We start from the raw sequence: 17,827 nt of genomic DNA on the forward strand, positions 1-17,827 counted from the left end.
GCGCTGTATACATCGTGATGGAGTAAGCTACATTTTTGTTAGACATGCGCATGTTGAGACAAATTCTCGCTCGATTTCTATGAATATCTGGTGATTAATCTATATGGCTACTAAGTAGACAACGTTGAGAGTTTCACAACTTCAATCTTCGTGCCAGTGTAAAGTTCCCTATATGTATTAAATTCTCCTACATGAATTACCCAGCTTAGATATCAAATGAGTGAACTGACCAATAGATCGAGATTTAACACAGGTAATTACGTTTAATTTGTTCTAGAAATTCTCTTGGCTCCGACGCAGAAGCTGTTAAACTAAAGACGTACATGAACAAATTGGTAAAGCTAGCAATTATTTCAGCTTTATTGGCCTCAGGATTCAGACAAATTCCTACTAATGACACGGAGTATGACACCCTTCTCAAGCCATGTCCAGTGGGGACATTTTCCAACGCTTCCACAAAAGGAAAGTATGGATGCACACCTTGTCCTCCAGGTATCTTGTTCGCTTCTTTGCAGCCAGTGTCTTGGCTTAACATTAAAATTGTAATTTTGCAGTGGCGGATCCAGACCTTGAGCTAGGAGGAGGGGGAAGGGCGCTTTTGTTTTGCTTGCCCTGCCGGCTTTTCTTCTTTCTGTGATTTCTTCTTTTTTTTACCGAAAATAAGAGGGGGGGCACCCGGGCCCCTCCCCTAGATCCGCCACTGTTTTGTAATTATATATATGACTGAATTCATGAAAACCGCGCTAAAGACTTTGCAACAAACTAACCATATGCAGTTTGATTTAACAACTCCAAAAGGCCTTAAAATCACTCTAAGCGTTGAAAAAAAAGAGAGAGAGGAGAGCAAGAAAAGGAAGATAAGAGAGCGGAGGAAAAAAAATTGACATTACTTCTAATATTTATATCGTCCACTTTGGAGATCCAGACATATATTTAATTATATATTTAATATTTAATTCCTTATCCAGGAGGTTTCTACTCTGATACCTTCGGCTATGTTGCCGAAAGTTGCATGAAATGTCCGAACGGTTCTTTTGTTGCATATGATAAAGCACCAGGAACACAAGCTCAAGATTGCAAGGCTTGTCCCGAAGGTAAACAATGGCGACAATTAATTGTTTTTATTTCGCGATGTCAAGTTTTCTCACCCGTATAAAAAAAAAAAAGAAAGCATAAGCAGTAGCCACAGCTATTATTAGCTCTGAAAGAGCGGAAAATAGGTATTTTTATTTCAAGGGAAACATAACATAACTAAGTTCAAAAGTTTGACTTCTGTTTCGGTACTTACAAGGTGTATCAAAAGTTCGTTCGGATTTGTTTTCTCCTATCGTTTCATTATTTATTTAACCTACCTCTTTAAAAATTAGGTATATTATTTTTTGCCATTTTTCATTCGATCATATAAATTATTAATAACCAGAATGCCCACCTTTATTTTTAATGACATTTTCTAAGCGCCTAGGCATAGAATGTGCGAGTTCCTTTAGCGTGCCAAAAATCACATTTTTCCATGCAAAGCGTAGTCACCTTTTCAGTTCTTTCATCGTTTTGGGGGGTGGATCTTTGTACGTTGCCTCGTCAATGATACTCCAGATGTTCTCAATGAGATTGAGATCAGGAGAGTTCGCTGGCTAGCCATCCTTAGCTATAAAATTTGGCAAATTCTTTTGACACCATGTCTGAGTTGCCTTTGAAGTGTGAGCCGGTCAGCTTCGCGTATTTCGTAGCGAATCTGAAACGGACTCAGTTCCTTTACTTTTCGCTCAACAAAGGTATTTTCTTTCGCTTGAAAGCCTTCAATCCTTTCCTAGTCATGTATCTCCACACCGTTATGCTCGAAACTTCGATATTTTTCTGCTGAAAATTCTTGGCAATCTTCCTTGTTGAATTGTTCCGCTTGTACTTCGCTTTCTCGATTGATTTCGAGCAAAATTGGTTAAAACAGATGGTCGCCTGCTTCTTGGTTTGTCTTCGAAACACTCTCTTTTCGACCACTTGTTCACCCAACGTTTCGTCTTGTTAAAAAATTTAGCGATTTCTTTGACTAAACGACCAGATGATTGTAATATGGCTGCTTGAGCTCTAGCATAAACAATGTCTGACTTCATTTTCGTGACAGAGAAAACAGAGAGTTCAGGAAAACAATCAAAGAATAAAAGCAAATTCGGGAAAGGAACAACACACACAAAGGGCGCGAAAAATAGCGGGAAAACGCGCGTGTACACATTTGGCGCGAAAATCGAAAGAAAGGCATTTAGTAGACAATTTAAATTGCTATTGCCAGCTATTTTAATAAATTCTCTTCCTCAATGTATTGAAAAAGTTCTAACAAACAATTGATTTGTTTAAAAAGTTAACAACTTTAAATCGGAACGAATTTTTGAAACACCCTGTAGTTCATACACTTAAACCTGACGAGAGAAAAGAAAACATTTACGCTTTGATCGGAGCCTGCTGTTTCCCGTCTATTTCAAACGAACCTGGGATGCCACAAAAAGACATAATATATCCGTCTTTTTCTCACAGGGACAGAAACTGATTTCTTCGCCGGACACCGTGCTTGTAGGTGCTTGGAAGGATTTTATCGAACGCATCTGTTCAAAGAATGTCATAAATGTGGGCTAGGACTGCAATGCAATCATGAATATGTTACTTTGAAACCTGGATATTGGTGGAGATGGAGGAACGAGACACAGAGAAATCGCTATCGTGTTTTTCGTGCAAATCTGTGGGCCTCGTTACCGGCATTGGATGCTTTAAGTGTACAGTTTCCTTACTCGATACCAACGCCTTATAGATGCCCAATAGAGGGATCTTGTACAGGTGGTTTAGATTCCCCTTGTGAAACTGGTTACAAAGGTCCTCTATGTGCCGTCTGCATCTCAGGATACTTTAAGCAATTGCAAACGTGCAAACAGTGCCCATCAAAAAAGTTGATGCTCGGACAGTTGTCAATAATTGCCGCCATTTTGTTCATGATCTTTGTCTTTTTAGTGTGGACGAGCAAAAGGAAGGCCAAGAAAGACCAAAAATACTCTCTAATAGACATGTTTCTATCCAAACTTAAGATCGTGATAGGCTTCTATCAGGTCACTTACGGGCTACTAGAAGCGTTCTCGTACATAAAATGGCCAGATTCCCTGGAAGTCATTGGCAAATATTCAGGAATACTCCAGATGGATGTACTTCAAATAGCACCCATTCAGTGCCTTTTTCCCGGATTGCACGTGGACGCCTTTGGAAACTTGTTTGCGACGATGACAATAAATGCCGTTGTCATTGGTTTTTCTGGTGTTGCTTACGGAGTACGAAAAGTGATCATTTTAAGGACTAAACGCCTGGACGACGAAATGAAGTCAACGGAAGTCTCAGAGACAAAAGCGCTTCTTTTCAGAAATTTATTTTTCTTCCTATACGTGACGTATCTGAACACTTGCTACAAGACAGCCAATGTCCTGCCACTTGTCTGTCGGACACTTTGTCGAGATGACAAAGAACAGATGTGTAACAAGTATCTGAAAGCCGATTACAGCATACAATGTGATATTCCAAAGTACAACAAGATGGTTATCACAGCGTACATTTCTTGTGCCTATGTGATTGCACTTCCTGTCGCTTCCTTTGTTGCCCTTTGGAGGCAACGAAGAGTTATATTTTCCATAAGATACGCCAAAACGTCTCGGCATCCAGAATCTAGCACAGAAATGACCACAGGATTGCGTTTTCTCTTTGAAAACTACAAACCAGCTTCGTGGTATTGGGAACTGGTTGAAATGTCTCGAAAAGTCATCCTTACATCTGGTTTGATTCTTGTGGGGAAAGAGAGCAGATCCTATATTGGATTGGCATGGGTTATGGCGGGGATCTACGGCATGCTTTTCGCCTGGGTCAGACCCGTAGGAGATACGACCGAGAACAGATTAATGACGGTGTCCCTAGCCGTTACTGTTGTCAACCTGGGTATCGGAGCCGTGAGTAGAATTCCTGCAGAAAACCTAGCAATCTCAAGTGACCCGTACGTAGATGCAACCCTATTCAAGATATTGGTCATTCTGGCAAATACCTTGGTTATCAGTCTTGTCGTCGGTAATATATATTATTTTCCTACTAATCAGGTTGTTTGATTGATGCAAGCTCTCTCATTGGGTGTTAACGTTTGATGCGCGATTATCGAGAACAGAATTTTTAAATTAAATTACAATTTCTAAATTAGTAGCCACCGCATATTTTGGTGGGTTTCGACTGCTATTCTAGCGATTCTTCGCTGCGTTTACACAATTTACCAAAGCAGAAACCAAAAAGCAAAGGCTTATCATTGTTCAAAAATTGGTCAGGTCACTAACCCAAAACACTTTTTAAAGAATTGGTTGGAGTAAACTATCCCATTAAATACATCACAGTGTTTACATTACATTTTGATGAACATTCTCAACATCACAGTCTTAAACTGTCTTCAAACGCTGGTCAGTCTGATCTAACCAACTGTAATGAACAACTCAACCTCTATGCGTCTGTCCCTCGTGTTCTATCTCGGCATTCGGCTGTGCAACCTGCGTTTGGAACGTTTCATTCAAAATGTTGTGGATTCTAAGATCACTATTGCTACTATATCTACTCGACGAACACCAGCATCAATAAATATATGGGGGAATTTCGAGGGAGCTGAGTCGTGGTGGCGGTCGATCGCCATTCTGTTATGATCTGAGGTCCCTGCAAGTTTCCAGTGGAAACTGAAAGAGCTAAGCGCCGTCTTTTTTTGCACAAATTTGTCTTCTGTTTCGTGTTTGCTTTTAGCTCATGAAGTCTTGAATTAAAGCCTGAAGTTGCCGAGCGCCTCCAGCTAATTAAAATCCAAAAGAGCTAATTTCTGTGTGTTTTTGTTTCTCGCGTATTGCAAAAAAAAGTATTTTACATTTCTTCTATGCTTTCAGTTCAGTACGTCTTGAACCTATACGGCAACCTCCTTGAATGGCGAAAAAATCCGCGGTGGTCATTTTCTTGCTGCTTGGCCTTGCTTCTTCCTCTCAAAGACTTACAGGAAGATTTTGGTGCTTCAGATGTAACGAATGTCCTGACAAGCCAGTTACAGTCGGGAGATTTTGACGTGCCAACCATTCTCGCTAGCGTGAAACAAGCTGGGGCTATCGATATCACTCTTGAAGAAAAGGGTCAAGGTGACAATATCACAGAGGAGGCACACGGCAGCTCCCACGTGGAGCACAGAAACAAACACTGTCAGCAAGGGACACAAACAGAACTGCTGTCTCTTTCGATTTCTCGTACAGTGGCACATAAGAAGACTAAGGAGGCACTGTAAATATTAGTGAGTATAAAGCACGGACGTGCAATGTAGATAATTATCACCTGCACGGACATGCAATGTGGATAATAATCAACTACACCAGATTGTAACTGATAAATAGAACCAAGAGATTATGATCATGATAGAACAGGGCGGATTCGGGACTTATTTTAATTCACTAAAACAATATTTTTATTACATTCTAATGTTCTCCACTTGCCTATATCTGGAAAATTCTAACATTAGAAATGTGTCACTGAACGATCGTCTGAATTTAAACTGTGTAAGTTTACTAATAGCCTGCATTCAGAAATCCTAGCCAAGAAAGTCCGTAAAAACTATGCGACTGCTACAACCACGGCGAGCTGATCTGGACCCTAAAAACTACGAACACTGATTATGCTCTAGCAGAGTTTACGAATTTGAATCATTTCAGAAAAGATTTTGAGGATATTTTTTTGACTTTCTCAGGATGTCATCTTGTATTTTACGATAATGATTTAAATATTGTCTATACCTTTAACTCTAAAAAGATCTTATCTATTTGATTTTTTCTTCAGGTCTCCCTCCTCGATATCAGACTGGGATTTTAGAACAAAGAAAGAAGTGATCAGTGCTGTGTAAAATGTTGTGGTCGTAGTTTCGCTCTTCAGGATAGTTTAGATTATCATATCTATAAATAATTTATATTTATCTGTTAAGCAAACCAAACATTGCTTAACTTTAATGGCGTGAATCCTACAATTTGATGGGCTGAGTAACCAGCATTGTATCAGCGGTCAGAGTTGTTTGAAATTCAGCGGCAATTCTAAACATGGCGTCGACCTTTTTTTCTCGATTTCCCAATTTGTGAAGTAACGGGAAGAAATCAGACACAATACCAGAACAATATAGACATACATTGACACGATGTAGAGAGCTTGTTCTGATGTGAATGAATGGATTTGTATACGCAGTTTACAGGTTCGGCGCCATATTGGATTCTTAGTTGTCGAAGACATCAGTGAAACGGCTGTTTTCTTCTTTTTAAATTTAAACTTTAATTAATTTCTGCTTATGCTTCGAACTCGAGATTTCTATGGAGTGATATTTGACAAGACCGCGGTGCAGTGTGGGATAAAGGTAAATGGCTCTTTCCCCAGGGAGTAGGGGAAGAGAAACTCCCGGAAGAGAAATCCTGACAAAGTGCTACTACAAAACCGATAAAAAATTACACGCAGGTGTTGTCGTTTCTTGGGGGATAAATTGCGAAAAAAGTTCTAAAAACGTCTAAAAAGGTCAGACTAATATAGAATGGTAATGATGATAGTTATTGTATTCCGAGTTTTGTTTTTGTTTTTGTTTTTGTTTTTTGTTTTTTGTTTTTTTTTTCCTGGTACGATGTAATGCTATATAAGCGTTCTTATAACAACGGAAAGATAGTTTTAGCAGATCTTGTGGGGCTTGAGTCTCAATAACGATTAGAAAAGCAATGGCTGTAAACGAAAAATTTCCGAAAGTTAGCATGAAGACAGAATGGTATATATTCATGTCAATAAATGTGCATAGGAAAACTCTTAATGGTAACTGTTCACTGCACAAGGTAAATTTTATAAAAGGATTTGCTACCTTCAAGATTTCCACTGTGGTTTACTCAACAAAATTTAACACAAACACACACGTCAACGAACTTTTAGATGCATCAAAAAGTACCCGGCTAAAAAACATAATATCGTTAAAATATCACTGCGGTGTCTCTATCTTTTGGTGAGCACCTAAATTAAATATCAGTCCCTCCTGATTTGCCCACGCTGTGTTCACGACTTTTTCAAATCCCCCACCAGTTGATAGGGGGTTTCTTTTATTTCCTGGTGAGCATTCTCGAATTTTGCTCTCATTACTTTGGTTTTTACTCTCAGTACAGTGGACGTCAACTTCTCGCTTTTCTCTATCCGGTTTTCCCGGTCTTGCCCATCGCGCTAACCGCTTCCACTGGATGTACTTTCTTTCTAGATGAAGATGGCTGTTGTTTTCGGGACGTCTTTTTTAAGCCACATTTCTTAGAAGTACTTAACTGTTGGGTTTGCTCTCCTTTTACTTGGCATGAATTTCTCACTTGACGGTTCGACGCACCAGCTTTATCGCTTTTTAGGCCTTTCTCTTCTTTGTATCCCCTGACACGGCCGACTTCTTGATCAGCCTCGGGGTCGACAATGGACGAAATCACTCTTCTATTCCTTCTTTCCTTTGAATGCTTCTGCCTTGTTTGGTTTCCATGTTTTTCAACTTTCCATACGTCTCCGCCTTTAACTATTTCGCTTTTCGTGTATCTTCCCATGACTTCATCGTGTAGGTTTCCGCCATTCCCGCGGCCATTTGGATCCTCTTTGAAGTCGCTTGATCCAAAGGGGTCTTTCAGAAACTGCTTGAAGGCGGAGCGGCATCGCCTTGCTCGTAGATAGTATATGATCGGATTCAGAGCGCTTGAGATGTAAAGAGAGTACCAGGCGATGAATGCAAACCAGGAATCAGCCAGGTTTTCTTTCTGAAGGCCCGCCAGAGCATACACGATAGCAGGACCATAACAGAGAAAATGCGCAGCTATTGTTATGCCGACGGTTTTGATGGCTTTGATGTCGTCCTTTAGTCGGGCTTTTTCTTGAATAGAAGGTAAGTTCAACTCTACTCTCTGCGAGAAAAGTTAAGATCTGAATAAGCCTAACTATGATTAAACTACGCGGGCTCATAACAGCAATATATAATTAAGGCTTCGTAGCAGTGCGAAGTAAGATATTGCTTTGATGAACCACACGATCTTTTTGAAGTTCATCTTTTAATGAATCTACCGCTTAGTCGATAGATTCGATGAGAGGAATGTTGGTGAAAAGACTTACGACATCGAAAGAATGAGTGAAGTCAGTGAAGTCACTAGGCTCCATACTTCTAATAAATTCATTGTTTCTTTCGATGTCGTAAGTCTTTTCATCAACATTCCTCTCATCGAATCTATCGACTTAGCGGTAGACCATACATAATGAAGGGCAACCCAGATATCAAATTAGGACGAGACAATCTTACTAGCTAGGTTATTTTTCTTTGCCACTGCCCATGACCCATTTTTCCTTCTTGGGTCACTTCTTCGATCAAATTGATGGGGTGGTCATGGGCTCTCCGCTCGCCCATGTATTAGCTAATCTTTTCATGGGTTACCATGAGAAACGCTGGTTATAGAATTAAAGGGGCTAGGTCACGCTATTTTAGGTAATTTTGTTTAATTTTGTTAATTATGAGCTCTAAACGTCAAATTAGCAGAGCAAAAGTCTTTCATTCGCAAAATCACGACCACATAACAAATGAGAATGATTTTCCAGCTGTGTAAATGACATTTTGATATAAACTGATATAAATTTGAAAAAAGTTGGGCCGACGTTTTCAAATTTACCCAAATGCAATCCATTTCAATCCTCTCCAGTTTTGTCCATACATGTCCCTTCGTAGCTTTCCTGTGTTTTGTTTGAGATCTTCTATAGTTTTGAGCCGTTTTTGTGATATTTTAGTTAATTCTATGACCATTTGACCAGTGCTGAAATTGCCTAAAATTGCGTGACCTAGCCCCTATAAATTCGGGTATTGAGTTTTACCGTAGATATGTCGACGATACCTTTGCTCTGTTTAACAGGATGCTTTATCTTTCTATAGTTATATCAACACCCAGCACCCTAACATTACGTTTACCATGGAGAGGGAAGAAAACCACAAGCTTCCCTTCTTAGATGTTCTTTTAGATAATACTAGCAATCAGGGCATTATCACCTCCGTGTTTCATAAGAAGACCTACACTGGTCTTCTCACTAACTTTATAGTTTTGTACCTTTCAGTTACAAATCAGCCAGGATTAGTGCGCACTCTAGTAGACCGAACGTTTAAAATCAACAATACTTGGGCTGGCTTTCACCTTGACATAAATAACCTTACCAAAACATTAAGGATGAATTTGTTCCCTTCTAACGTCATCGAGAATTTTGTTAGAAAATTTCTTAACAATCATTTCACCTCCGATTCCTCTCAGGGTGCTACTCGTAAGGACAATTGTTTGTATTTGAAATTACCGTACATCGGTCCTTTTTCTATCACAACGCAACGCAGAATTAAGAAATTAGTTAGCACCTTTTGCACTGACCTAGAGATTAAGTTGGTGTTCACCCCGTTTAAAATCAGGAGTTGGTTTAGGGTCAAGGATCCTATCCCTGCGATTTACGATCGCGAGTCATTTATAAGTTTTCATGTGCAGGCTGCAGTGCCTGTTACGTTGATGAGACCATCAGACACTTCGCTACTCGCATCCGCGAACATCTCTCCTCTGACAAACATTCCCACATCTTTAGACACCTGAGAAGTTCTGAAAATTGTCGCTCCCTTTCAAAAAGTTCACTCACTGAACGAGAAAAACCGTATGATTACCTATACTTATTGCATATTTTCATTTTATTTCTCACTGTACAACTGACGGTGGATGATGTCTCATCCGAAACATGTATTGTCTTCATTAAAAAATGAACTTCAAAAACATCGTGTGGTTCATCAAAGCAATATATAATTACGCATTGAACAGCAATAAGAAGGCAGAGAATTAGAAGACCAGACTGGTTTCATTTATTGGAGGGGGATTTCATTTTTTCCGTTTATTGTTGTACTGGGATTATCGTCCTCCGTTAAATAGAATATACCAAACTTCAATTTAATTCCAGTAACTTGTGTAATTTTCACTTAAATCCGGCCTGGTAAAAAACTGATTTAAAATATTGATATGAAATATTAATATTTTCCGGAAAAAAAACTTTACCTTAATAAATTATTCGCTAAAATAAACGGCGATCATATAGGCTTCTGTTATCAATTGAAATTAGCACAAACATACCGGGTTTTGTTGGCCAGATACGTCCTTCAAATTGCTGGAAACCTCCAGTGCGCTCGTAAAGAAAAAACAGTTTCTTTTTCCATGTCACCAACTGAAAATAACGTTACTTCTTCTCTAAAATTGCCCTAAACTATCCCAAAAGGGCACTGCGTGTAAAAAACACAGAGATTATTTTTAAAGAGCTCAGGTTGGTGGCACTTCCACATCATTGAATTGCTTTTAAATTTAGCCCTGAACAAATTTGCTGAATGGAACTAGAATAGCATTTTATCATTACATTCACGAATTTACATTTTACTCATAGCAGGTGGTTGAGCACGAGCTTGTTAGACAACACATGAGCTTATTATTTTATTAATATGTGACCGTCAGCAAGCTTACTACTTTTAAATATTTTTAAATAGTAAGCTTGCTCAATGTAAAAATAAAACCTCATCATCATAATTATTCAATGTCAAAGAGCTTTGAAGAAAATATTTAACCACAACAAATGAGAGAATAAAGTCATCTCAGCTGTCTCTCTATTCTGAATTAATTAATGCGGTACAAGAATTGCCGTTGGCGCAAAACTTTCGACACTATCCATGGTTACAGCAAACAAAGTATGAAATACCTCAAGGGATAATTGCTATATATAAAGAGGTAAATACCTTCCTTTTCTTCTCCTTTATTGTCCAAGTCGTCAGAAAACAGGTAACTGCGCCACTAACGATGAAGAGTGCCATGAGTGACGCGACAAAATGCTTTCCTTGCTTATAGATCTCCTTTCTGTATTCAATGACATGTGTATCACCAAGATCAATACCGAATAGAGGAATTGAGTACAACATTACCGTAACGATACTGATGATCCAAATAAAAAACGCACAAACCAGAGCTTTCGTCTTCGACTTCCAGCTGAGATACCTCATGTCAAACGAAATTGCAAAGTACATATTTGCCATTATGGTGAGCGTTGAAGCAGCATGGAGAATTGCGAAGAGTCGATCAAAGATGCTTGTCATAATTGCCAAGGTCTTGCCTCTGAACCAACTGGCCTCTATAACGGTGTAAATCACGTACAGTGGCATGTTGATGACTGTATCGCACAGATCGACCAGGGCGAGATTGGCCATGAGAATGTTCGGAACTGTTCGTAAAGATTTAAACCGAGCAATCACCGCGAGAACGAAACCATTATCGAGCACAGAAGCTGAGGTTAAAATGGCAGTTAACAAGCTCATCAAAACCTTAGTGGAAAGTGGTTTTGCTGGATACATTCTGCGTTTTGCGATCTTACAGCCGCGATGAGCCAATACATTGACATGATAAACGTTCTTACAAATAACATTTGCATAAGAAACCAAAGAGTTTTCAAAGTTTGGTTTCCTGTAAAATAATTAGTAAAATAGACAATAATCATCATTCGAGCAGATGTGTTTTTGTTCCTGATTGTCTTTTTTAATCCCGCTGCAACCTGGCCATGGTAAAATCCAATTTTGAATCGAAAAGATTCGGTAATGAACATCAACGGTAGTTACAAAACCTAAGAGGTTGCTTTTGTCACAACCTTGCCGATAGTTAGTTTTGCTTGATGCATTTTGTTTTTCAGTCTGGGGTATTTTTAAAGGGTTCTTATGCTTGGTTTCCGCTTTGCAAAAATAAACTCTAAACGTGACCATGGCAATACCGGGCATTCGTCGTTTTGTTTTCTCACAGTTCCAATTGTTCTAAGGCGCTGAACTACGATGCTCACTGCTCCGTATTACTGGAGAAAAGGGCGTCCATAATGCTACGCTTCCTTCCTTTTACCCTGTGGGTTCCACTTCAAGTACTGCTATGTGAAACCGGTGTGTTGTATAGGAAGGTGGCCTGTTTACAATGTCATGGAAATCTTCTTTTCATCTTGCCTTTTGCTTTGGTTTTATGGGGATGGTCCTGTTTTCCTTCTTGTTGTTTTGCCTTGTCTGTCTAACTCTTTGACCTGGGGGTTTTTTCGCATTACCTTGTCATGTTATGTTGCCCTACTGTATTTTTTAGGTTCAAAGACAAGAACATTGTAGCATTGAACAATACTCTTCTGGTCTATTCTGGCACTTCTTCTCAAGGTGCGATTGAACATCTTGGCTATTCCATTGCAGTTCAGGTTGACGATAAATTTCCGCTGCTTTTTCACTGAAGAGTCAGGGCGGGCCTCAGCTTTCACCCTACGGGTCTATGGTAAAAAGTGGTGATTAGAGAAAACATCTGGCCCTCTCTTTATTCTAACATTTGTCCTCGATTTCCTCCCAATTGTGAAATAGTTGGCCCATCCTATTGAAGTTCGTCCAACCGCAGAGATCTATGTGGGTTTTTTTAATGGCACCACCAATGACCACACTCTCCATTGTCATTCATGCAACCCTCTCCTTGTCGGTGCTTTCGCTGATACAATTCAGCGCGCGCACAAGAATTGCAAAAAAAAAAAACATGTAGTATCTGTGCTTTTTCTTCTCTATAATTGAACGCAGTGTAATGATGGCTTTAATCTTTTATTACAAAGATATGTTAGAAAAGGTGACGATGCAAAGAACCCAGCAATTCTCAGTTTTTTCTTTCTTACCGAAAAACCCAGTTATATGCAGTGCATGCGTAGTAAGTCAAAAGATTGCGATTAAAGGAAAAATTGCACTCTCGGAAACACGCCTATTTCTCGAGAACCACTCATTAGAATTTCACGAAATTTGGCACGAAAATAATTTAGGAAATAAGTAATTGGAGTATTGAAAATAATTGAACTTTAACAAAGGAAATTCTAGATATTCCAGTGAACCTTCAACAAGGACAATTAAGAGCCGCCCTCTGTAAATGTCAACTGTAGTCATTTGGACGAAAAAAAATCAAATTCCTCAAACTTTTTCAGATGAACGGTCTAGATAAGTAATTCACAAAAATATAACTTTCAGTTCAATTCGATCGGTAGTTTAGCGCTGGGGCGTCCATCTTGGTTTTGCCCCTCTGAGAGGGCTTTCAGCGGCCATTTTAGGGCACATTTTTAACAATTTGCCATACAAAGAAAATGTTATAAATCCGGGTAAAAGTACTTTTTTCAAGACAAGCAAATGTTTCTCGTTACGTTGAGAGGCTGTTTTGGCAATTTGACCAAAATCTATTTTTTTTTTACAAAATTTTAAATTTCTTCCCTTTCGAACCACTCATGAAGCGCCATAAAAAAGGCGAAATTTATAGGGAAATACCGCCAAAAGTACATCACTTCAGATCCCAAATTTACCCTTCACTTAAAGATGTCTCACCTGTAAAAAGATGCAATAAAATTTTGGGGCAGTTGAAACTGTTAAATGTTAGAAGAAGAAGTTTAAGCTGTGCTTTTGTCAACAAAGACCGCCGTCTCAATTAGCATAATGATGTGGAAATAACGATGCACGAAGAAAATAATGATATATTCCACTTACCTCGCGACATGTCGACAACTGGGTGTTCCACGATACCTCATGTTATATTATCAGTAGGTTTCAGCCGCATTTTCAATGATTAGTGTACGAAATCACTCTAAGACATCGCAACGGTAACAACTCTCCGAAGCCCGCGTCGTAACATCTATCAATATTATTTGTCTTTCGTCTCATAAGCTGCTGTTTACAAGAAGTTTAACAATTTGCTGAGATCCTAACTGACCCAAGCGTCTGTTAGCAGCCTTTAAAATCTTCCTTTTAATCGAGGATTCTCATCAAGAACTCGTTTAAGCTCAGTTTCGTTTCAATCTGTTGTGCACTCGCCATTATTCCACAGATTGCGTGACACATAACAAGTGCACATTCCAATCGGTAGGGGTAGGGTGGGTAGAAAGTGAAAACGTAATAACCGGCTTCAAAGCCATTTTACGCATTTCAGTGGCTAAACAAGTAACTGGCTTTCCCGGAACGATTTGAATATGAAGTTATGCTTGGAAATTTGAGTCATTTCTTAGGTTATGTTTTGTGGGGGGGGGGGGGGGGGGGACGTGCATTGTATTCAAAAGAGAAAAAAAAACCGATAGACAGTATCAGGCTCTTGATCAGGTGTACCAGTTCATCAAAGGGGCCCTACTAGGGGTTTTCAGGATACTGGATATTTGGGTAAAAAAATTGACAGGAAACACGAAAATTAGGGGAAAAATTAATGGGGGAGAGCATGTTTAGATCAGATAAAACGGGACACTTGTGTCTTTCGCTGCCTGATATGCCATCAAATTTTGCGAAAGGCGGCAGCAGCTGACAAAGAGCGCGCAGGAAGTAATGGTAAGCGGTGTTTAATTGAAACTTTTTTATATTTTCTTAGCCGTTTCACTTTTGCATCAGAAAAGGAAATGCTCAGAAAATTACGGAAGGGCTGACGGTGCCTCCTTCTCTGTGGCACACGGTCTGTGCATCATGTAAGGCATGATTTAAACGTCAGGCGCGCGCTTGGTTTGGAATAATCAAGTACGTTACCAAGCGCGCCGAAACAAATATCGCAGTAAAATTACGAACCTGTACTAAAACCAGGAACACCAGAAAAGCAGCATATCACTAAGCACTAACTGTTAAGGGCTTCCAACTGAAAAACTAGCTGTTATTGTACCCGTAAAAGAAATAATATCCAACTGCAGATGGCATATGCGCGCGCCAAACAAGTGCGAGAGAGGGGCAATGTTTGACTTCCTAGAGAGTTTTCGAAAGCATGAAAAAACTCATTTAACTTTTGAAAACGTGTGGTTACCGCTACATTTTATGTTATGAAATGGAAGTGGCAGGCCTATTCAACACTTGAATAGTGTTTGGCTGTGAGGAAAAACTATGTGGACTGTATTTTGGCTAAGCCAGAGGAGAGCTGTCCAGGGACGCTAAAAGCGCGGTTGCGACGATTTTGTTATTAAAAACATACCAAAAGTTGTTTTTATGTTAACATTTACCATGTAGTTTAAGATGTTTATTAATGTGTTTAGTTTTCTACATTTAAAGGAGAACTCTAGGAAATCTGTTAAGAAATATCTCTTCCCTTGTTTTTTTCTGAAAAATGCAAACGTCAGCAGTTTTCTTCGAGATTCAAGGCTAATTATCTCAGAAAAATTAATGGCTACCCCTAGTTTTCTTTGTGAATTCCAATAACCCTAACTAGGATCTACTTTTTCCACGATGTCTTAATCTGGCGGAAACACGTTTATCAGTGGACACCGTTCTTTATGAGCCTGAGACGCCCCTCAGCCGCTAACGTCGTCCAGTTCTGTGATGGAGCACAGCTGCATGTCTGCACAAGACTAGTCTTCAACTCTATGTAGGGCGCTTTACGCGATCTTGGGATGTTGCAAACATCTAGATCAAAATACTCGCATATCAATCGAAACATGTTCACGCTTAGCTTGTTAAAACCATTATAGATAGATTAGATGCGTTTAAGGCGCACAAGTTGAATGAGTCATAAGCAATTGGATGAGTTAACTGACACTTGTAAAGAATATCTGCTGCTTGATTCTCAAAGGGCTGTTGTGTCTTCTTCGAGGACCTCCTCCTGTCTGTGTCTGAACTTCGCAGCCATTCTGGAGTAGGGGGATTGAACGTGGCGAGAATTCAGGAACTCATCTAAGGTGAACCGCCTAATTCTGTCCTCATCTTTTGCGTACCTGATCTTTTGTGATAGAGAACTGCTTCGACTTTATAGCCGTCTCCTGACCTAAAAAAACTTCAAAGTAGTGTTTTTTTGTTTTTCATTGAAACGAGTGGCCTTTTTCGTCACTTTCAGGGCCCAGCCTAGGCTTGATTTCCGCCGCTTTCTAATCGAGCCTATGCCCAGCCTTTAGGTTTAATTTCTTTAGTGGGGACTGGAAGTATAGAACTTGCTAGGACCGGGTGAATACCACGATTGTCGCTATATCATATTTTTCCTTGTCAAATAGGTTTTCTCTTTCAGGAACAAGTCAACATGAGCCGTACTGTAAATGGTTCTTCAGCAATTATCTCAGCATTTCCTTTTCTGATGCAAAAGTGGAACGGCTTAGAAAATATAAGGAGCTTCAATAAAACGCCGCTTACCATTACTTCTTGCGCATTGCTTGTCAGTCTGTTGCCTTTCGCAGCATTTGATGGCATTTCGGGCAGCGAAAGACACAAATATAATGCTGAACAAAACAAGAGGTAAGGGGCTTTTTATTGGAGTTCTATCCCCATTTTATTTGTTGTCCTATTAATTTTTGGCCTAAATATCTTGTATCCTGTTAATTGCAGCTTAACGATTTCCTACTCAATTAATGTCCCGTTTTATCATCTAAACATGCCCTGCCCCATTAATTTTTCCCCTAAATTTCATGTTTCCTGTCAATTTTTTACCCAAATATCCAGTATCCTGAAAACCCCTAGTAGGACCTCATTGATCAACAGGTACACCTGATCAAGAGCCTAATACTGTCTATCGGTTTTTTTTTTCCTCTCTCTCTCTCTCTTTTTAATACACTGCTCGCCGCCCCCGCCCCCCCCCCCCTCCCCTCTCCCCTCACCCCACAAAACATAACCCAAGAAATGACTCAAATTTCCAAGCATAACTTCATATTCAAATCGTTCCGGGAAAGCCAGTTACTTGTTTAGCCACTGAAATGCGTAAAATGGCTTTGAAGCCGGTTATTACGTTTTCACTTTCTACCCACCCTACCCCTACCGATTGGAATGTGCACTTGTTATGTGTAACGCAATCTGTGGAATAATGGCGAGTGCACAACAGATTGAAACGAAACTGAGCTTAAACGAGTTCTTGATGAGAATCCTCGATTAAAAGGAAGATTTTAAAGGCTGCTAACAGACGCTTGGGTCAGTTAGGATCTCAGCAAATTGTTAAACTTCTTGTAAACAGCAGCTTATGAGACGAAAGACAAATAATATTGATAGATGTTACGACGCGGGCTTCGGAGAGTTGTTACCGTTGCGATGTCTTAGAGTGATTTCGTACACTAATCATTGAAAATGCGGCTGAAACCTACTGATAATATAACATGAGGTATCGTGGAACACCCAGTTGTCGACATGTCGCGAGGTAAGTGGAATATATCATTATTTTCTTCGTGCATCGTTATTTCCACATCATTATGCTAATTGAGACGGCGGTCTTTGTTGACAAAAGCACAGCTTAAACTTCTTCTTCTAACATTTAACAGTTTCAACTGCTCCAAAATTTTATTGCATCTTTTTACAGGTGAGACATCTTTAAGTGAAGGGTAAATTTGGGATCTGAAGTGATGTACTTTTGGCGGTATTTCCCTTTAAATTTCGCCTTTTTTATGGCGCTTCATGAGTGGTTCGAAAGGGAAGAAATTTAAAATTTTGTAAAAAAAAAAAAATAGATTTTGGTCAAATTGCCAAAACAACCTCTCAACGTAACGAGAAACATTTGCTTGTCTTGAAAAAAGTACTTTTACCCGGATTTATAACATTTTCTTTGTATGGCAAATTGTTAAAAAATGCGCCCTAAAATGGCCGCTGAAAGCCCTCTCAGAGGGGCAAAACCAAGATGGACGCCCCAACGCTGAAATACCGATCGAATTGAACTGAAAGTTATATTTTTGTGAATCACTTATCTAGACCATTCATCTGAAAAAGTTTGAGGAATTTGATTTTTTCTCGTCCAAATGGCCATAGTACAGTTGA

At 39.5% G+C, this 17,827-nt stretch overlaps 1 protein-coding gene across 1 annotated transcript; it reads left to right on the forward strand.

Annotated features, from left to right (window-relative positions):
* Positions 1–270: 270 nt before the first annotated feature.
* On the forward strand, positions 271–5,317 carry LOC145498530 (cysteine repeat modular protein A-like). Its single transcript, XM_081478447.1, has 4 exons — positions 271–492; positions 969–1,094; positions 2,527–4,086; positions 4,932–5,317. The coding sequence occupies exons 1-4, from the start codon at positions 324–326 to the stop codon at positions 5,315–5,317; spliced, it is 2,241 nt and encodes a 746-aa protein (XP_081334573.1). The 5' UTR covers positions 271–323.
* The last annotated feature ends 12,510 nt before the right edge of the window (positions 5,318–17,827 follow it).

The sequence above is a fragment of the Orbicella franksi genome, chromosome 9 (genome assembly GCF_964199315.1).
Source record: "Orbicella franksi chromosome 9, jaOrbFran1.1, whole genome shotgun sequence".
NCBI classification, from domain to species: Eukaryota; Metazoa; Cnidaria; class Anthozoa; order Scleractinia; family Merulinidae; genus Orbicella; species Orbicella franksi.